This window comes from Salvelinus alpinus, chromosome 9 (assembly GCF_045679555.1).
Source record: "Salvelinus alpinus chromosome 9, SLU_Salpinus.1, whole genome shotgun sequence".
Taxonomy (NCBI): domain Eukaryota; kingdom Metazoa; phylum Chordata; class Actinopteri; order Salmoniformes; family Salmonidae; genus Salvelinus; species Salvelinus alpinus.
Window position 1 is genome coordinate 31,310,214 of NC_092094.1, and position 22,158 is coordinate 31,332,371.

The 22,158-nt window shown below is 41.8% G+C and overlaps 2 protein-coding genes across 7 annotated transcripts; one reads left to right on the plus strand and one right to left on the minus strand.

Annotated features, from left to right (window-relative positions):
• Window positions 1-899: 899 nt before the first annotated feature.
• LOC139584644 (putative nuclease HARBI1) lies at window positions 900-4,662 on the minus strand. Of its 6 annotated transcripts, XM_071416727.1 has the most exons (12): window positions 4,276-4,661; window positions 3,884-3,954; window positions 3,620-3,796; window positions 3,468-3,529; window positions 3,299-3,385; window positions 3,170-3,211; window positions 2,928-3,101; window positions 2,813-2,848; window positions 2,160-2,714; window positions 1,975-2,090; window positions 1,767-1,878; window positions 900-1,672 (listed from the first exon to the last, which is right to left on the minus strand). In XM_071416727.1, exons 9-12 carry the CDS (start codon window positions 2,629-2,631, stop codon window positions 1,302-1,304), a joined length of 1,071 nt encoding a protein of 356 aa, XP_071272828.1. In that variant the 5' UTR covers window positions 2,632-2,714; window positions 2,813-2,848; window positions 2,928-3,101; window positions 3,170-3,211; window positions 3,299-3,385; window positions 3,468-3,529; window positions 3,620-3,796; window positions 3,884-3,954; window positions 4,276-4,661; the 3' UTR covers window positions 900-1,301. The 6 variants fall into 6 exon arrangements, with proteins under 6 accessions (XP_071272828.1, XP_071272829.1, XP_071272830.1 ...); XM_071416728.1 differs by lacking the exon at window positions 3,170-3,211 and having other exon boundaries at window positions 4,276-4,662; XM_071416729.1 differs by lacking the exon at window positions 1,975-2,090 and having other exon boundaries at window positions 4,276-4,381.
• Window positions 4,663-6,805: 2,143 nt separating this feature from the next.
• On the plus strand, window positions 6,806-15,014 carry LOC139584645 (transmembrane protein 53-A-like). Its single transcript, XM_071416733.1, has 4 exons — window positions 6,806-6,921; window positions 8,722-9,059; window positions 9,186-9,432; window positions 10,340-15,014. Exons 2-4 carry the CDS (start codon window positions 8,793-8,795, stop codon window positions 10,699-10,701), a joined length of 876 nt encoding a protein of 291 aa, XP_071272834.1. The 5' UTR covers window positions 6,806-6,921; window positions 8,722-8,792; the 3' UTR covers window positions 10,702-15,014.
• Window positions 15,015-22,158: the final 7,144 nt, after the last annotated feature.

Sequence of the window (22,158 nt, forward strand, 5' to 3'; positions counted from 1 at the left end):
GATAACCCATTGCATTCATTGCTTCACATTCCAATCTTGTTTAACATGATCTAGTTTAAATATGGCATGATTACACCAATTGTAACCCTCGGCATCACTTTTACTTGTATTTTGAAGGGAAACCGCAAATTACACTATTGTGCCTAATCCTTATTGTGGCTAGCCTCACAACACATAACCCGGGGCCTGTTGCACAAAACTAGGATAAGGGATTAAGCCAGGATATCTTGGTGATCCTGGCTCAATTGATCCGTAATCCGGTTGCACTAAAGATGGATAGGGGGCAGGAGGATATGTTATGGTATAAATTACCATGGAGATTTATTCTGTGGAGCTAGCCTGCTCCAGACCAGGCTAAATTCCAGGATCTATTTAATCTCATCCCTAATGTCAGTCAGCAGTCACCACAAATGGAAACCAATAGTTATTTCACTGCTCACTATACATTGTTATCACATATAACTAGACCCACTGTTATTATTTAAACGTTTGTGATCATTAATTTCAATGATTTTGGATAAAAAATGATTTTTAGATGATGTTGCTATCATTAGATAATTTACAGTTTCCCATAGACTATAAGGCTATATATAAAATGATAGAATATTAGGGCCACAGAGGGGAAAAAAACACAAGTCATAATATTGTAACCAGTTGTTTTAAAGGAGGACAGTTGTTAAAATGACAGATGTGGGGCATTTCGTGAAATTGTACTTCAGTATGGTTTCATAAACAAAGACATGCTGATGTGCCAGAATATTAAGTATCACATTGTCATAAGTATCAAAACAATATGTAGCTTTTCTGCAGAAAGAACCAGCCTCATAAATTTATGACTTTATCCTTTTTCTTCAGTGTGGCCCTAGTACTCTGTCATATAAACAAATACACATTCCATATGAATATAAAAACACAATGTGTAACATTATGTTCCTTTATTGAATAAGGACAAAACAAAGCAGGTAAACCATCAGCTCCTTTCGAAACTGAAGTCACAGTGACTCTACAAGATGGAAAGCACAGAATCCAAGCATATTATACAAAATGATACATACACATTCAAAGGTCTGTATATAACACACCCTGCATGTCTGCACACTAAAATAAATGCAGGACAAATCCATACACATCAACTGAACAGACAAATGAATGGATGCAGTAGCCTCCCTGCAGCCTTGTATTACACACAGTATACCGCACAAACATCATAAGAGGCCAAATTCGTCAAAAAACGAACCCAAAAAAACCCAAATTCCTCTGCCACCGCAGGACATATTTAACCAAAATTGAAAGCACACATACTAACTAAAATAATTCAACACATATTGGTCCCTCAGCAGCCGACCACTGTCGTCATCAGGGAAGATTGCCGGATTGTCCCAGTCCATGGCTGGTGGCACTCTGGGGGCCCTCTCCTTCCTCAGGCAGGCCACATTGTGGAGGACAGCACAAGCCACAGTAATATCACATGCCCTAACAGGGCTGACCCTTAATTTGTGAAGGCAGTGAAAGCGTGCCTTCAGGAGGCCAAAGGTCATTTCAACTCTGGCCCTGGTCCTGGCATGGGCATGGTTGTAGGCCTGCTGTGCTTCCTGGGGGTCTGTGAAAGGTGTCAGGAGAAAAGGCTGGCAGCCATACCCCCTGTCTCCCAGCAACACACCAGAGAATTCACCTGTCAACACAAAATCTCATCATTACTACCTCATAAACACAGTGATATTCTTGACACAGCCATGATGGTTATAAATAGGGGTTGTGTGGCTTACCTTGTGATAGGCACTGATAGATTTCAGAGGCCCGAAAGATTCTGGAGTCATGGACTGAGCCAGGCCATTTTGCCACAACATTGCTGATCACACAGTCAGCATTGCAGACCATCTGAAATCATAAGATGAGGAATATTACACCAATCAATGCACATCACTGGCAATGCAGAGTGTTCGTCAATGGACAATATCAAAAAGTTATGTTCACCTGAACATTAATGCTGTGAAAGGATTTCCTATTCACAAAATCGGCCTCATGGCCACCTGAGGGGGCTTTTATCCTTATGTGTGTGCAGTCCACTGCACCAATGACATTGGGGAAACCTGTCACACAAAGTAATGAGTATCCTACTATGTGTTAACAGTTGTCCTGTAATTTGTAGATCCTCTTACCTGCAATCCTATAGAACTCCTCTTTGATGTCACAGAGTCTTCTGTGGCCAGGGAAGGAGATGAAGACATCTGCTAATGCTTTGATAGCCAGACACACACTCCTTATTGTGCGGCAAATTGTGGCCTTGTTCAGCTGTTCTGCATCCCCCACTGAGTACAGGAAGGCTCCACTAGCAAAAAAGCGCAAGGCCACACAAACCATTTGCTCCACACTCAGTGCATGGCTCCGTGCAGTGCGGTGCTTAATCCTGGGACCCAGTAGTCTGCATAGATACCTGATGCCATCTGCAGAAAACCTGTATCTTTCATATAGATGGTCATCAGGGAAGGCCAGTGGGTCCAACCGGTCCCTGAAGACCCTTTCTCGCCTGAAGGCTCTCCTCAGCACAAGTGCTTCTTCATCCACCACATCTCGCACGAATGGGCATGCCATTGTCAGAGCAGAAAGGAACACACAATTTTGGGCCTTCATATAGGCTAGTGGCCACACCTGGTGCTGGGGGGGTGGGCAAAAGAGGGCGATGCCTTATAACGATGACTTGGTTGTACTGATTGCTGGGAAAATAAAAAAAACCTTAGAAAGATGCCACCGTCCTGTGTGCTCACAATAAGAGCTCATATGTCATGGCTCACTTGACTTTACGAGAATATACCTAATTTTTATTTTGAGCTGTGTCATCTTCTTGGAGCTGGGGGAGGAAAGAAAAATAATGATTAATACATTTGTGTTACAGTTAGCATACAGTGTACATTGAAGGCATATCTCACCTCCCTCTCAAGTTTTTTTATTTCAAGGTCCAGTTTCCTAATTGTCCTCTTTTTTATTTCGGACTCCAGTGCAAGATTTTCCATCTTTTTCTTCTTGTACTGAATGTCTATGTCTGCCAGTTCTATTTGGCGCCGGAGGTGGTTGCCATACAACTTTCTGATAGCTTGTGAGCTCTGTGAACACAATACAATTAGCGCAGCTGGAATTTGGCAGGATGTGGTGTCCTTTTATTAATACGCACTATGTTGCCAGGCTGGTTTTCCCACTGTATAGCATCTGGGTCCTGTAAAAGAAATTAGATTTTTTGATTTTGATGAGGACTCCTCACCATTGTAGAGTAAATAGTACTTTCACAGTCTTAACATGATACCTCATGCCTTCTGGAATCCAGAGAGATGGTCTCCTCCTCATCATCGTCTCCATCATGTGCTGTTGCTGCTGCACTGGGGCCTTCACCCTATCACATTTAATCGGATTCATATTGAAGCTAGTAGACAAGACATGCCAGGCCTACAGTATGCCTTTGATGGAGTACTCACTGGATCAGCATCGTCTGGTGCTTGTGCTGGTGGCTCTAACAGGAACACAGTGCTGCCAGACACTGCAAGGCAATAGGTAAACCAAAGTCAGACAGTCCAAATTGATTCAATATGAATGTGGTTGTATCCCATGTAGAGATGGAAGGACATACCTTGAATGAAGCGGGTGGCATCTTGGGAGGAACCTATGCTCGTCTCTTTCCCCCCAGGGATCCCCTCTAAGACGGGCCTGCCTTTATTTAGCTCCAAGGCCATGTCCTCTGCTGGGGTAAGGTCAGCCTTTGGTGACCCACCACCCGTGCCTTGTCTGTGGGTATTCTTTTTCACTGCTAAAACAGTACAGACAATGTGTGAGCAGGCACCTTCTGGGTACAATATATGCTTGTGCTTTGTTAAATATTAGTCAGGGACCATACCATTCTGCAGAATGTTCTTGTATTTGATTTTGACCTGCTGCCATGTCCGTTTTGGCCCGTTCATGTTTAATCTACACACACACACACACACACACACACACACACACACACACACACACACACACACACATTTAATGGAGTCACACTGCAAAAAATTACTTGGTATTTTTGTCTTGTTTTCAGTAAAAATATCAAAAAATTTATCATAGCTTTATACAGTGTGATGGAGTTACTTTACACAATTTCACTCATATCTGCAGTGCATTTCAATTAAAAATTTAACCGTTTCATAATTACAGTACAACTGCATTTTTGGAGATGTGAATTAAATATTTGAATTGTAATTGTGATGTTTCAGCGGAGCGGTGAGTGTGTAATTGTGCACTACTTACGCATTCAGGCGGTCTGCAATACTTTGCCACGCTTTTTCTCTTTGCTTTATCACTGTGGCGGTGTTGCCTTTCTTCTTAATTATATCTTTTACCTCCTCGTATGCCTCCATGAGGATTTGTGCTTCCGACGGGGAAAAGTACGCGGTTCTAGTTGCCATGGTAAATCAGTTAATCTGTGATCTGTGGCGGGGTCTATTTGAGTGAGCCGTGAGCGCGCACCTATCCAGGATTGGTTTCACCTGGCTTAATGAATCCGTGTCTGCTCATCCTGGCTTGGTCTTTGTGCAACCAATTAAGCCTGGACGCACATGTTTTGGCTTCATTGAGCTCAGCTGAGTCATTTATCCCGGATGTCTTAATTCTACTTTTGTGCAACAGGCCCCCGGTCCGGTCGAGCTTCACTAGCCAGATGAAGCTAGCTGGCTGCTTTTAACGTTATCTTTAGGCAACGGGGTTAATAAGTAGCTGGCTAGCTATTTATTTTCATGAACAGGAGTTCAATTTCAATAGGCGAACAACAAGTTGCTACCTAGCTAATACTTACTCACAAGGATTCCTACATCATTGCTAAGAATAATGAAAAGGACTGCAGTTTCTACTGGTCATTGTTTTCAGTCTGGTTCTATTGGTGCTAGCTAGGTACCAAACTAAAGCTAGCTAGCTAACCCAGGAGTTGCGGTCGAACAAATAATGCTTTATTACCAACGCGGTATTGTAAACACATCGTTCGTGGCCTGTGTTTGCTTGTTTGCAGACATTTTTGTACAGCTTTGACAGTGTTACTGATAGTAGTGGTGGCGCTTGGTTTGCACGTGCAAATTCAGAACACACAACATTCTATAATAGAGCTGTGTTATTTGACGTGTATCTTTTTTGGCGTTCCATATTACACCAGCTCTCGAAGGTGCCCTGACGTAGTCACGTGGGTCACGTGTCAGCCAGGTTTAATTGAACTATTCAAGGCAAATTACAAGTGGCTTTGTTTGGATCAAAATTAGAGTGCTCATATAACCAGGGCATGAATAATGGGTTATGTAGCTCGTTGTTTAAATTCGCTAACCATCAGCGCCCCCATTTTGATGTAGGCACGATTTCACCGGCTGTGCTGCTGATAGTAGTGGTGGCGCTTGGTTTGTACGTATAAATTCAGAACACACAACATTCTATAATAGAGCTGTGTTATTTGACGCGTCAAATGTATCTTTTTTGGCGTTCCATATTACACCAGCTCTCGAAGTTGTCCTGACGTAGTCACGTGGGTCGCGCGCCAGCCAGGCTTAATTGAACTATTCGAGGCAAATACAAGGGGCTTTGTTTGGATAAAAATTAGAGTGCTCATATAACCACAGCATGCATAATGGGTTATGTAGCTCGTTGTAGTGATGGGTCGTTCGCGAGCCGACTCGCATATCAGAAGAGCCGAATCTATTTATATATATATTTAAAAAAAAGATATGAATAATCAAAAGATTTAAATGAATAGAATTAACTTCTTCAAATAACGAATGGATGTTGTTTAACGAGAGAGCAACTGGGGATGCAGCATGAAGGAATCCCTCAGCAGATGCCATAATGGAGGTCCGATCCTATTTGGAGGAGCCCCTCCAAAGATCTGCAGATCCTCTGAGCTGGTGGAAGAACAAGGCCTCTGTCTACCCACGGCTTACTAAAGTCATGACAGGGAGACTCTGCATTGTGGCCACATCTGTTCCCTCTGAGAGGGTCTTCTCAAAAAAGGGACAAACAATTACTGAGAGAAGAAACCGCATCAGCCCCTCGAATGTGAGGCAGCTTGCAATTCTGAATGCAAATCTCTCATAAAAGCAAAATATTGTCAGCATTGCTGTGTGCTGCTGGTTATAACATGGCAATAAAGAAGAGCGAGAAAATAGGGACGTTTACTGTTTTAAGTGGGATGCAGCAGTTTTGCACATTGTTATTTATTTTTCTTTGATATGGTGCAATATTATATTATTATGTTCAGATTGTATTCGTTTTGAATTGTTGCATTTATATGCACTTTGTTTATTTACATTAAAAAACGTATACTTTAAATGCACATGTGTAATAGCATCCTTATTTTTTACATTTATTTCAATTTGTGGGATGCTGCAGTTTTCCAATTTCTTTTTCTTTGATATAGTGCAATATTCTATTATGCTTTTCAGATTGTATTAGTTTTGAATGGTTAGATTTAAATGCACTTTGTTTATATACATTAAAAAGTTATACTTTAAATATAAATGTTTAATAGCATTCTTTTTCATAACAAACCAATGCATTTTAAAATACATTGTGGTTAAGGTCGAGTATGATTTCATTTAATAATTTAATTATAAATGTTTTAACACCAATCATAGTCAAACTATCGCAAACTGTTTGACTTGAAAAATACAAAACATATTTTTTTTAAAGAGCCGTTTGGGAGCCAAAAGAGCCGGCTCTTTTAGGTGAGCTGAGCCGAACGAGCCTGCTCACTGAAAAGAGCCGGAATGCCCATCACTAGCTCGTTGTTTAAAATGGTCTAACCATCAGCGCCCCCATTCGGATCTAGGCACGATTTCACCGGGTTGTCTAAGATATATAACCCCTTTTGTGTGGGTTTGTGACATGTCTCTGAGTACTTTTTCAAATACGTTTTCACAGGTAAGGAAAGTTCTTATGATAGCTAGCTAGTAACATTCCTAAGTGTTGATGTCAATGCTGTATACATGATATGATATATAGCCTTTTGCAACATAGGCAGCTAGCCCGCTAACTACCGATAGTAAGATAACTAGCTAAGTTAGTTTTTCCAGTTTGACCGCTTGATCATACGATTTAAAGTGTTTTTTGAGTTATTGAATTAATCTCGGCCACATTGACCATTAACATGCCTTTTAAAAATATGGAACGATCCATTTTCGTTCATTTGGCCAGCTACCAGCTTTTTAAAAATGATATCAGCTAACCTTTGGTTGTGTTTGCACATGACTGTGTTCTTGAGAAAGTCAGGGGTACGATTTCCCCTTGACTCTCAGACACATTGAACTGTTAAGAGCCCCGATGCTCAATCTGAACACTAACACGCGTCCTTTGCCTCACGGTTTTGGATGCATACGGAGTTTATTTCATATCAGTGAGGAAAAAAATGTATAGATTTTTTAAAATTTAAATTAGTTATCTAGTATGCTCCGAACACCTGCGTGTAAGCTAACTCTGGAAGTGTAGCAGAAGTGTAGTTTGAGGAACTAATAGCTATATGGATCTGTGCAAAACGGCTACAGTACAGTGAGTGTGTGTGTATATATATTTATCTGAAGGATTATTTCTCGCTGAAAGATAAGGGCCATATGTTTGGAAAGCCATATTACAAGCAATGATTATTGACGTTTCTAAACATTAAAACACAGCGTCGGGATTGTAGTTCACGAGAGTCAGTGGTGGGCGGAGCTAATGACTGAACTTTAGGAAGAAGGCAGAATGTTGTAGGCTACGACTAGCCCAATAATGGACTAAAGGAGCCTAACGTTGCTCCTTATAGTCCAAGGACATTACATGTTCCGTTTAAAGGCGAATTGGTTCTAGAAGACAAAACAGTCAAATGCACCATCTAAATATCTCATCAAAATCATTTTCCAAATGCAGTGGTGTAAAAATAAAGTACTACTAAGTCGTTTTTGGGGTATCTTTACTTTACTATTAATATTTTTTGGCAACTTTTACTAACCTACATTCCTAAAGAAAATCAAGTACTTTTTACTCCATACATTTTCCCTGATACCCAAAAGTACTCATTACATTTTGACAGAAAAATGGTCCAATTCACACACTTGTCGAACATCCCTACTGCCTCTGCTCTGACGGACTCACTAAACACAAATGCTTTATCCGTCATTAAAACAAATTACATTTTGCCGTCTAGTTTGCTAAATATAAGGAACTTGAAATGATTTATACTTTTACTTTTGATACTTAAGTATATTTGAGCAATTCCATTGACTTTTTGATACTTAAGTATATTTAAAACCAAATACTTTAAGAGTTTTACTTCAGTAGTATTTTACTGGGTGACTTTTACTTGAGTTGTTTTCTATTAAGGCATCTTTTCCACCACTGCCCAAATGTAAGTACACTGTTTTAACGCCATTGCAGCCAACAGTATTTTTCAGTGACAACACGTTTCGGGCGTCCGTCTTCCGTTTACACACGTGTTCGGAGATGCAGATAGCTAATTAGCATAGGTAGCTAGTCCACTCGGTCTTCCGTCTGTTTTCTGTAAACAACCGCTGTAATATGGAAGTGTGGGAAACCTAACCCTATAAAGGTGTGTATCAATTGAATATATATATATATATTATTTCCCCCTTTATGAAAGATAAGGTCCTTATACTTCCAAACCCTATCTGTAATGTTGCATGTTTAAACAGCAAATCTGTCTGCAAAATATTTTTCTTCCCCTTCCAGACCAAAGCCTTCACCACAGTTGCCTCACCTCCAGGCTCCCTAACCCTGCACTCTGAATCCCTGCTGTCACCATGCAAGCCCGTAGGGTCACCGTTCACCGCATCAGCAAGACCATCACCTTGTACCTGAATGACACAGCCTCACCTAAACCCTCCCCTGGCCCTCTGTCTGCCCTGAACGATGCAGCCAGTACCTCGCCATCCCTAGCCCTTACCTCTGCCCCAACCAAGCCCCTGCTGCTGATGCTGCCCTGGTTGGGGTCGCGACCTCAGGCTGTGGCCAAGTACTGTGAGATCTACTTCCGTACAGGCTTTGACGTGCTCATAGTGGAGAGTGCGGTGAGGAAGGGACAACGTTCATGGGTGGAAAAGCTGTAACCATTTAAACATTCTGTTTAGAATGCTCCTCTCTATGGTCTCCTTTTTCTCTAAAATACCTCTCATATCCCCTCTCCTCTACCCTAGGTGAGTCAGTTCCTGTGGCCTCGCTGGGGCCTGGACTACGGGGCGAGGGTACTAGATCTCCTGCAGAGTGACCTCTTTGTGTCACGCCCCCTGCTCGTGCACGCCTTCTCCATAGGAGGGTACACCTTCACCCAGCTGTTGGTGCATGTGTCCCGCGACACACAGAAGTACTGTGGCTTCACTCAGAGGATCAGAGGCCACATCTATGACAGCCTTGTGTTGGGCTCACTGGAGAGGATGGCTACAGGTGAGTCTGGGGGACAGGGGTTACCGTGAGCGGATACCGACCAGGTGTAACACATCTGACAGCCTAGCATTGTCTAGTATAGCCTGGTTAGAGGTTATAAAGCTAACCAGTGAGCTGATGTTGTCCTTTATCCTCAGGACATTTATACTGAACAAAAATATAAACGCAACAATTTCAATGATTTTACTGAGTTAGTTCATAAAAGGAAATCAGACAATTGAAATTAATTAATTAGGCCCAAGTCTATGGATTTCACATGACTGGGCGGGCATAGGCCCACCCTCTTGGGAGCCAGGCCCAGCCAATCCAAATGAGTTTTTCACCACAAAAGGGCTTTATTACAGACAGAAGTACTCCTCAGTTTCATCACCTGTCCGGGTGGCTGGTCTCAGACGATCCCGCAGGTATGGAAACCGAATGTGGAGGTCCTGGACTGGAGTGGTTATGCGTGGTCTGCGGTTATGAGGCCGGTTGGATGTACTGCCAAATTCCCTAAAACGATGTTGGAGATGGCTTATGGTAGAGAAATTAACATTAAATTATCTGGCAACAGCTCTGGTGGACATTCCTGGAGTCAGCATGCCAATTGCACACTCCCTCAACTTGAGACATCTATGGCATTGTTGTGACAACTGCACATTTCAGTGGCCTTTTGTCCCCAGCACAAGGTGCACCTGTGTAATGATCATTCTATTTAATCAGCTTCTTGATATGCCACACCTGTCAGGTGGATGGATTATCTTGGCAAATGAGAAATGTTCACTAAAAGGGATGTAAACAAATTTCTGCACATAATTTGAGAGAAGCTATTTGTGCGTGTGGAAAAATTCTGGAACCGTAGGACCAACACTTTACATGTTGCGTTTATATATTTTTTGTTCACTACATTTTTTCATTATCTCCTCAGGTCTAGGTAAGAGCCTGTTCCCCTGGCTGGAGAGCCAGGTGAAATGGGCCAGTATGCTCTACTTCAGAGCCTTCAAACACCACACAGTCGACTATTTCAACAACGGCATTGATGTCTTCTCGAATAACCCTGTCACCGCACCCGCCCTCGTCTTCTTCTGCCAGAACGACGCACTGTGCGACCCGGAGGGCATGGAGGAGATCATCGCCTACTGGAGAAAACGAGGGATGGCGGTGACAGACCGGAAGTGGGAGGAGTCAACACATGCAGGTCACCTGAGACGACACCCCCAGGAGTACCTGTCTACCTTGGAGTCCTTCCTAAAGACTCTTGGTATGGTCCCTCTCAAGGCCAAGATGTGACCCTAGGCAGGACCCACACAGCTGTGGTCCGGCCCAGAAACAATCCCTAACCCTATCCACTACCCCTTAGGCCCTCAGCACGGCCCCAAGCAAGGCCAAGTGACAACAGGGCACAGCTGTGGTCCAGTCCAGAAATAGCCTCTAGCCACTACCCCCTAAGCACTCAGGACCCCCTCAAGACCAGGATGTGACTGCAGGATGTGACAGTTTGCACTTCACTTACCTACAAGTTCCACGTTTGAGTACTCTAGGTATAGTGGGGACTTATTGTATACAGTTTTACATTCTTGAAAAACATTCAATTAACTCTTGTTTAGTAGACTTTTCGCAAAAGGAGTCATTGTTTAGATGTTTCGGAATTGTACCAGAAATGTCATGTGATATAGCCTCTGCATTACGTAGGTTACGTAGTGCTCTGAATACCAATTTCTAATAGTATCCACTTCATTTTCAAACGCTTTTAAACACTGAAGCCAAACTTCCTCCACATTATCATAATGTGTATGCGCGCGACTAGAGATCCCTGCATTAGCATGTTTCTGTAAGCTGATCAATCCTGAAAAAATACCCCATATTGCTGGCCTGCTAATGTACTTGGACCTTGAAGGCTAAACATTTGAGGAAAAAAAACAATTGATCCAAATGATTGTCCAATCAGGCAGGCTAGATGCAATCAATTTGAAATTAATATGCATTCAAAACGCCAGGCTTTTGAGCAGTTATTCAAATGACATAGGCTTTTCACTGCAGTCTACAGCCTAGACTAGAGTTTTGTACTCACTTGAAAACAATAACATTCTTCATTACATTGTGTTGTAGGCTACATTTCTTGTCCCTAAAAAGCTGAAACTATAGGGTAGCTTTTCAAGCTGGTACCAGGGGACTGGGAGGGAGGGCACTCAGCGCATCCTCGGGAGCACACTCAGCGCAGCCTCAGGAGCACACTCAGCGCAGCCCCGGGAGCACACTCAGCGCAGCCCCGGGAGCACACTCAGCGCAGCCTCAGGAGCACACTCAGCGCAGCCCCGGGAGCACACAGTGTAGGCTACCTATGATTTTGTTATCTGATAAAAAAATTATATTTTGTTGTGTACATTTACGGGATATATTCACTGCAGTATTGAGCTAATGAATTATGGGCTAATATGCATTTGCTTCTAATTTAGGCTATAGTCTACATCCCAAGCCTGCCTGTCTTTGTTCTGTTGCGCAATTACGCACCTGGCCTCTCTGCTGCATGGATGTTCCTCTTAAATCTTGTGGAGTCCCAGGAAAAGCAAGACTACAAAAGCTTGTTGGACACTTACAGTTGAAGTCGTAAGTTTACATGCACCTTAGCCAAATACATTTAAACTCAGTTTTTCACAATTCCTGACATTTAATCCTAGTAAAAATTCCCTGTCTTGGGTCAGTTAGGATCACCACTTTATTTTAAGAATGTGAAATGTCAGAATAATAGTAGTGATTTATTTCAGCTTTTATTTATTTCATGACATTCCCAGTGGGTCAGAAGTTTACATACACTCAATTAGTATTTGGTAGCATTGCCTTTTAAATTGTTTAACTTGGGTCAAATATTTCGGGTAGCTTTCCACAAGCTCCCCACAATAAGTTGGGTGAATCTTGGGCCATTCCTCCTGACAGAGTTGGTGTAACTGAGTCAGGTTTGTAGGCCTCCTTGCTTGCACAAGCTTTTTCAGTTCTACCCACAAATTGAGGTCAGAGCTTTGTGATGGCCACTCCAATACCTTGACTTTGTTGTCCTTAAGCCATTTTGCCACAACTTTGGAAGTATGCTTGGGGTCATTGTCCATTTGGAAGACCCATTTGCAACCAAGCTTTAACTTCCTGACTGTCTTGAGATGTTGCTTCAATATATCCACATACTTTTCCTTGCTCATGATGCCATCTATTTTGTGAAGTGCACCAGTCCATCTTGCAGCAAAGCACCCCCACAACATGATGCTGCCACCCCCGTGCTTCACGGTTGGGATGGTGTTCTTCGGCTTGCAAGCCTCCCCCTTTTTCCTCCAAACATAACAATGTTCATTATGGCCAAACAGTTCTATTTTTGTTTCATCAGACCAGAGGACATTTCTCCAAAAAGTACGCTCTTTGTCCCCATGTGCAGTTGCAAACCGTAGTCTGGCTTTTTTATGGTGGTTTTGGAGCAGTGGCTTCTTCCTTGCTGAGCGGCCTTTCAGGTTATGTTGATATAGGACTGGTTTCACTGTGGATATAGTTACTTTTGTACTTGTTTCCTCCAGCATCTTCACACGGTCCTTTGTTGTTCTGGGATTGATTTGCACTTTTCGCATCAAAGTACGTTCATCTCTAGGAGACAGAACGCGTCTCCTTCCTGAGCGGTATGACGGCTGTGTGGTCCCGTGGTGTTTTATATTTGCGTACTATTGTTTGTACAGATGAACGTGGTACCTTCAGGCATTTGGAAATTGCTCCTAAGGATGAAACAGACTTGTGGAGGTCTACAAATTGTTTTTTCTGAGGTCTTGGCTGATTTCTTTTGATTTCCCCATGATGTCAAGCAAAGAGGCACTGAGTTTGAAGGTAGGCCTTGAAATACATCCACAGGTACACCTCCAATTGACTCAAATGGTGTCAATTAGCCTATCAGAAGCTTCTAAAGTCATGACATTTTCTGGAATTTTCCAAGCTGTTTAAAGGCACAGTCAACTTAGTATATGTAGCTTCTGACCCACTGGAATTATGATACAGTGAAATAATCTGTCTGTAAACAATTGTTGGAAAATGTACGTGTCATGCGCAAAGTAGATGTCCTAACCGACTTGCCAAAACTATAGTTTGTTAACAAGAAATTTGTGGAGTGGTTGAAAAAATAGTTTTAATGACTCCAACCTAAGTGTATGTAAACTTCTGACTTCAATTGTATTTAAACTACTAATAGCCTATTGGATGAGAGATATACACTTGCTCTTGCTGAATATAAAGTAGTTACAGCATTAAGAATGTGTGGGGAGTTGGAAAGGTGAAGCACATATTTTCCAATAGGCCAATCTTAACACTGGGCTACATTCTGACAAAATACATCAAGAGTGGCCTGCTAATGTACCTTTCTGGACCTTCTAAACTGTTAAGAAAAGACCTAAATGGTTGCATAATCAGGCCTAGGCTGTTGGCCTATGCAGTTATTTCGACATTAAATAAAACAGGACATTTGAGAGGTTATTCAAATTAGCCTACATCACTGCAGATTATAGCCTATGGACAAGAATTGTGTACTCACTTGGTAACAATAAAAAATCCTCATTGCACTGTGTTGTAGCCCAGGTATAATAATACAGTCTAAAAACATAAGCTTTGCGTGCCATGGGGACAACAGCGCAGCCTGGAGGAACGCGCAGTACAGATCTTCCATTTCATAATCTGTGAACCTTTTTTTTTCTTGCACTTTGGTAAATCTTTAGTTTATAGCGCTAATATCTAGGTAATATGCACAACCGGCTATAGCAGGAGTAGGCAACCCTGGTCCTGGGTGCCGCGGGCACTTCATGTTTTGATTTAACTGACCTGGAAGACCAGTTATGTTGAATTTAGGCAGTCATTGAACTGATCAATTAGCTTAGTTGGTCTGGTGTGCTGCCTAGTTGGAACACAATCCTGCAGTACCTGTGGATTGTTGAGACAAAGTACATTGGTGTGCTAACTTTTGTCCGGTTATTATGATAACGTTGTTGCACCGATGCATTATTTGCAGTTTTCACTATGACAATGAACATACCCTGCATTGAATGATCTGAACCAGTGTCTGTGCGTTAGAGACTCCATGAATGGTTTTGTTAACACCTTTATTAATAGGCAGCGTGCAGTATGATGCATTGATCAGTTGATTGACGTAGGACTGCAGAATGAAAAACGACCCTCTTTTCTCTAGTGTGGATGCTCACAAACGTTTTATAGATATGTAGCCTATAGTTATGGGCTTGGTGGATGGCCCTTAACGCTGGCGCGACACAACTAATGTTATCACAGCAGAACTAGCCTAGTAGGTCTAGCTAACGTTGGAGAACTTGGATGAAATAAAAATACACTTATACTTGTTTACTTTTATACTATATCAATTTACTCTTGCAAGTTTGCCACCGGCGCCCTGCAGTAGGAAAGTAAAGCGGAAGTCGAATCATCACTTCTGCTGTGTGGCTGTGCTCATAACAACGTTTGAAATTGAGGTGGACAGTGCAAAGTGTGTTAAATTACTTTTTTATTATGACGTGCTAACACTACATAACTTGTGTTAAATAATCTATGCAATCTTATTAAAATTGTTCAATGGATTTATACGTTATAAGTTTGTCTTGTAAAAGATATGCATACAGAGTGGTATTGTTGGTTATGTAACTAATGAAGAGGACTTTCTCAAACACAACCCAATGAGCGAGCCCCTCCAGTTTGCCAAGAGATTCAAGGACAAATGGGCAGACAGTCTCTAAGCTGAACATGCCATAATTGTACAAAAAATGACCTATTATTTGGGTGACTATGACCTATGTCCTCTTATGATAATCTGCCTTATAAAGCCTTAAGAACACATCCTTGTGTAAACTTTAATATCCAGCATAATACTGCAAACACTAACACTTAGTAACAAAAGCAACATGAATGCTGAGACAGAAGAGCAAATAGGCAGAAGGCGAAAAAACGTAATGACTGATATGCAATTCGCTTACACTGGTGGTTCTCAGAGAATGTATCTTTACACATATTTCCCTGCGCATACAGACTTGTTTTGAAGATCATTTAGAACAGGGGTGTCAAACTCATTCCATGGAGGGCCTACTGTCTGCTGGTTTGTTTTTTAATTTTCAATTAAGACCTAGACAACCAGGTGAGGAGAGTTCCTTACTAATCAGTGACAATCATATCTGTACAAGGGAGGATCGAAAACCCAGACACTTGGCCCTCCATGGAATGAGTTTGACACCTATGATTTAAAAATACTCCATTGTTCCTTATCAAGCAGTTATCAACTTGTTTTCGTCTTACTTGACAAATCCCATAGTTTAGCCTGACTATTATCAGACAGATGCAAGATTGCTTTGTTTCACTATATAGATTTCAATCTGTCGCCAATTGGATGGAAATGTGAATACTCTAGAATCTGCATATTTTCTCACCAGTGGTGTTTTCCCAAAATTGACCTTTTCTCTTAAGTTTTCATGTACTGAATAAAAATCTAAAGTTCAATATATTTCCATCACATTTTCAATTCTACCGATAGTTTTGTCACAAACTGCATTAAATATAAAATGTGCGTCTTGGCACGTGTGCTCCAGCCAACATCTCGCAGATGCTGTGCGGGTATAGTCCACATCAAGGGCGTCTAACTCATTCCATGCAGGACCTAATGTCTACTGTTTTTTTTCTTCCCCCCTTTCAATTAAGTCCTAGACTACCAGGTGAGGGGAGTTCCTTACTGATCAGTGACCTTAATTCATCAATCAAGTACACGGGAGGAGCGAAAACTCGCAGATATTCGGCCCTCCATGGAATGAGTTTGACATGTGGTCTATATGATGAATATTATGGATAAGAGTGAGAATTTTTATTTATCACGTCAAAAGGCAGCTAAGCATCGATCATGTCACCAGAATAAGACCTTTGATATGTATTGGAAAGGAGCATCAAGATCCCAGTGAACTTTCACCACCCTGTGAAGTTTAACATATTGCATCAGTAGCCTAATAAACTGCATGGTTTCCCGAGTCGTAGTGGGAGGACCACACACCATATCATCGCGGGACTCCAAGTTTACTTCGATATGATGGTTATTATATACATATTTGCGCATAAAGGACGTTCCACCGCCATTTCTTGCATAATTTTAAATGCGGATGACACATTTCAGTTGAAGGCATTCAGTTGTACAACTGACTAGGGATCCCCCTTTCCCTTGATTATTTTTACCAACACAAAAAGATCCCACCGTGTCGAACGAACAAATAATCTGTTGGCATTTATAAAATTGTTTCCATCACAGCTGTCATAATTTTAATAGAGTATGACTTTACTCGTATAAAAACTGAATGGAAACGTGGTTTATGATACATTTTCCAGACATGATTAGTCTCCTGTTTATATAGAAACGTAATTTATATTTTGCGTCAGTCTTACCCACCGTTCTATATTAACCAATCAAGTAGCAGTCTTGTTTGACAATCAAATGAGGAACACTAGAACAGGGGTCTTCAACCTTTTCTTGCCCAGGGAAACCGGTGACCCAGGGACCCCCATATGTTAGCAAAAATAAATAAATAAAATGACATCTTGTGTTATCAGGTGAATGATAATGGCAAGGAGAAGTTATCAACATTTTAAAATTAATAGATTTGGTAGATAGTTTTTTTCAATATTTTGACCTGTGAAGGTGTGTGAATCTCTAACATAGCCTATTAGCTAGAAAGATAACTCCAAACACATTTTTGCTAAGAGCAGCTGTTTAGCTGGTTAAGCAAAGGTTAGCAATGTATTGACAAAAATGTATACCCAAGTCAAGAAAGCTTACCAGCAGCACTTGCTTCACTGGTAGCCTATTCGCGGGTGCTTTTTTGAAGCCTATGATACTCCAGTGAGTGTAATTTGCTTAATATTAGGAGTTGAAGCCTTTAGAAGATATTATCCTCTTTTCTACTGTAGGTATGTAATTCAAAAACATGTATTGTTGTTGCTAGTGATATTCATATAAAATCCACTTGTTTTTATATATATATTTTCACCGTCCTCCTGCATTACCTTGGACCCCAGGTTGAATACCCCTGCTCTAGGACCTCCTAAATCTACGGGTATATAATAAATACTCGTATTATCATCCCTGTGTGTATTCTCCTGTGTACATCGCAGTGAAGTTCTGATTGTCTTTGCCGTTCTTTAAAAATAATTATTTTGTTAAGACATACTGCAACTCTTCAATGCAATGTTTTCCAACAGATGTGCCATTTTACTTCAACTGGATAAGTAATTAATTGAGATGAATTTGTCAATGTTACCATTAGTTGATTTTTCTAATATTTACATTAGATTTAAACTGGAAAGATGACAAGTTGACAATGGACAAGATCTTTACATGTTTTTTCCCTCAAGATTTAGCCAATTCTGTCAATTTGTTTTAGTCAAACCTTTATGTTCATGATCCGCCAGTACTGTAGGTCCACCGTGAACACTTGTATTAGAGCTATTGTCATACAGTCTATTTTTGGAAAGCTGGAAACCACTAGACTCGTTTTTGGTCGGAGTCAGGGTTTTGGATGAATGCTACTTGGGAAATCTGTTTAACGTCTCCAGGAAAATCTGGAATGTGTTGGAAGAAAGTGTGGTCAGTGAGAGTCACAAGAAGTGGTCTTATTTAGATTTTTTGTGTGTCTGCGGAGCAGAAGAAGCGTGTGTTAAGACTCAAAAAGATATGGAGTGGAATGTTTCCTGCATGGGTTTTCGTAGCAGGGTGCCGATCAAGGGGGTTATTTCTGGAGTGGTGAAAGAAATAAAGGCAGAGGATATAACTGAAGAATCGATGGAGTGGTTGGTGCTCGTCAATTGACCTGCATGGTAACAGTAGATGGAGAAAAGAAGTTCACTTCCTCTATGCTACTCTTTTTTGATGAAGTCTCTCCCTTCTCATATAAAGTTATTAATGAGATACCCTGTAAGAGCTTCTGTGCACAAGCCCCTTCAGTGTCATAACTGTAAAATATTTAGTCAAGTGTGTGCAGAAGGAAAAAATATTGTATGCCAGATGAAGGGAAATGCTGCAACTGTGGATGTGAACATGCGCCTGAATTCTTGGGAGTGCCCTGTTAGGGTGAAGGAGAATGAGGTGGCAAGGGTAAGGAGTGTTTCCTATCTGGAGGTGGTGAGAAAATTTGGAAGGAACGGGTAGCGGGGAAGAAGCAACGGTAGTAGAGCCACCAAGACCAGTGAAGGTTTCTCATCAATCGAGGGATAGTGAAATGCTACATGTTAAAAAGGTGTACTTTGTATTATTTATTGTAATGGTCATAAACTGTACAGCACAAGCGAAAAATAAGTGTAAGAAAATTGGAATCATTGAATGCCGCTGAACATTTTGTGGGACTTTTGATTTCACAGCCGAGGCGGTGCAAGAAATCCTGTAGGTGAATGTAGCCCCATCACAGGCCCTTGAGCCTGTGTATTTTGGAGTGGACTGTGATTGTTTAAACATCATACTTCTTAATTATTTTAATGTTTTTTAGTTGACGTGTTTTATTTTGTATTATGTTTTTCCCCCTTTCCTGGAATGTTTTTTGTTGTTGTTTCTTATTCAATACCCAGTCCAGTTGATGGCGGTAATGCACCATTAACATTGGATTCCAACCGCCGTTAAACCCCATCGAAGAAGGACTCGAGGACCAGAGTTGGGAACCACTGCCCTAGTAGCTTTGCATGATACACGCACAGTTGCAGTAATGCTCAGACTAGTTTGTTGGCTCACTACTACCATGCGGAATAAGAAGACTTGCTGGTGTCGATGCCATATCTAACTGTTTAATCCTGAATGCTGATTGGTTAAAACCGCATTCCAGACGGTGTCTATTCCAGAAGTTACGACCAGCGAAATCTACAATGTTAAAATGCCTATTTACTCTGTTCCATCTGACTGCGCAATCCACTGTCTCATCAACCCAGCCAGGCACTTTATAAACTTGATCTCCACTATAAAAAGTATCTAGACATTATCTCACATTTATTTGAGACGTTTAGTTTAACTGTATGAAGCTTGCTGTATGTTTCTCTGACGTTTGTATCATTGTTTCAATATTCAAATTCTATCTCCTGCTGTCCCATAGTAATGAACATGTCGGGAGGCAGTGTTTCTCAGCCGGTCGAAATCATGAATCAACTGGCATCATTTATATGGATATATGCAAAGTAATTTCAATAGAAAAAAGGGCAAACTAAACTAAGTGCAGCTAGTTTTCAGTCTTTCCAGCTTCAGTTTGAAAAGATTGTGTTAAATGTGTTGTTGGCTATCTCCTCTGAACAATGAGAGCACATTTTCTATGCCAGGTGAAATTGCGCCTCATTAGCTCATTGTTATGGTTGTGTCCAAATAAATGTCACTAGAAAACAGCTTATGCAAATGCGGCTACTGTTCTAGCTGCAGTGTTTGACGTGACTAAGTTAGCCGTAGTTGGCTAACTAGCAAGCGATGGATAAGAACGTTGCGAGCCAATATGACAATGGAACGTTTAGTACGAACGACTGGGTTGCGTCTATAGATACAGAAAAAAAAGACTGAACGACTGGGTCGTGTCTCTGGCAACCAAACTGATAGAAGGAACATCCAGCCGGCTTGGGTAGCAACCCTAGATTTGTGTCGGGAATTTATCTTGTGGAAGGATGAAATAGTATGAATAAATTCATAAACATAACGTTAATGAAAATGTCAAACATTATTTGAATATGTTGGTAACTCGTTGTATAAAAGTGATAATGCCCTCAAAGCCAGTGTTTGAAGGATATATATTTGTATGTTGGAGTGGACTGTGATTGAAGAAGTATGTTTTTGTAATTTAAAAAAAATATATAAAAACATACTATTTCAATCACAGTCCACTCCAAAATACATATACATATATCCTCCAAACACCGGCTTCAAGGGCATTATTACTTAAACCAAATCAGCCACCGGGCTTCTCCATGCATCGTGCCGACAGAGATAAACACCTCTCTGGGAAGAGGAAGGGCGGGGGTGTATGCTTGATGATTAACGACTCATGGTATAATCATAACAACATACAGGAACTCAAGTTCTTCTGCTCACCCGACCTGGAATTCCTTACAATCAAATGCCGGCCATTTAACCTACAAAGAGAATTCTTGTCAGTTATAGGTCACAGCTGTGTACATTCCCCCTCAAGCAGACACCAAGACGGCTCTCAAGGAACTTCACTGGACTCTATGTAAACTGGAAACCATATATCCTGAGGCTGCATTTATTGTAGCTGGGGATTTTAACAAAGCAAATTTGAGAACAAGGCTACCTACATTCCATCAGCATATTAATTTCACCACACGCAGGGGCAATACACTCAACCACTGCTACTCTAACTTCCACGATGCATACAAAGCCCTCCCTTCGGCAAATCCGACCACGACGCCATCTTGCTCCTACCGTCTTATAGGCAGAAACTCAAACAGGATGTACCAGTGACGAGAACCATTCAACACTGGTCTGACCAATTGGAAGCCACGCTTCAAGATTGTTTTGATCACGCGGAACTGGAATATGTCCTGGTTAACCTCAGAATAACATCACGCTTACTCGGTGAGTGAGTTTATAAAGAAGTGCATTGGAGATGTTGTACCCACTGACTATTAAAATCTACCCTAACCAGAAACCGTGGATGGATGCCGGATTTCGCTCAAAACTGAAAGTGCGAACACCGCGTTTAACCATGGAAAGAGGTCTGGGAATATGGCTGAATATAAACAATGCTCCCTCCGCAAGGCAATTAAACAAGCGAAATGCTGGTACATGAACAAGATGGAGTCGCAATTCAACGTCTCAGATACGAGACGTATGTGGCAGGGTCTACAGGAAATCACGGACTACAAAAAAGAAACCAGCCACGTCACGGACACCGACGTCACGCTTCCAGACAAACTAAACACCTTCTTTGCCAGCTTTGAAGATAATACAGTGCCACCGTCGCAGCCCGCTAATAAGGACTGCACCCCCCCCTCTCCGTGGCCGAAGTGAGTAAAACATTTAAACGTTTTAACCCTCGCAAGGCTGCTGGCCCAGATGGCATCCCTAGCCGCGTCCTCAGAGCATCCGCAGCCCAGCTGGCTGGTGTGTTTACGGACTAATTCAATCGCTCCCTATCCCAGTCTGCTGTCCCCACATGCTTCAAGATGGCTACCATTGTTCCTGTACCCAAGAAGGCACAGATAACTGAACTAAATGACTACCGCCCCGAAGCACTCACTTCTGTCATCATGAAGTGTTTTGAGTGACTAGTCAAGGATCATATCACCTCCACCTTACCGGCCACCCTAGACCCACTTCAGTTTGCATACCGCCCCAACAGGTCCACAGACGAAGCAATCGCCATCACACTGCACACTGCCCTATCCCATCTGGACAAAAGGAATACCTATGTAAGAATGCGGTTCATTGACTACAGCTACGCATTCAACACCATAGTACCCTCTAAGCTCATCATCAAGCTGGAGGCCTGGGACTCAACCCCGCCCTGTGCAAATGGGTCCTGGACTTTCTGACGGGCCGCCCCCAGGTGGTGAAGGTAGGAAATAAAATCTCCACTTCGCTGACACTCAACATTGGGGCTCCACAATGGTGCGTGTTCAGCCCCCTCCTGTACTCCCTGTTCACCGACGACTGCGTGGCCAAGCACGCCTCCAACTCAATCATCAAGTTTGCAGATGACACAACAGTAGTGG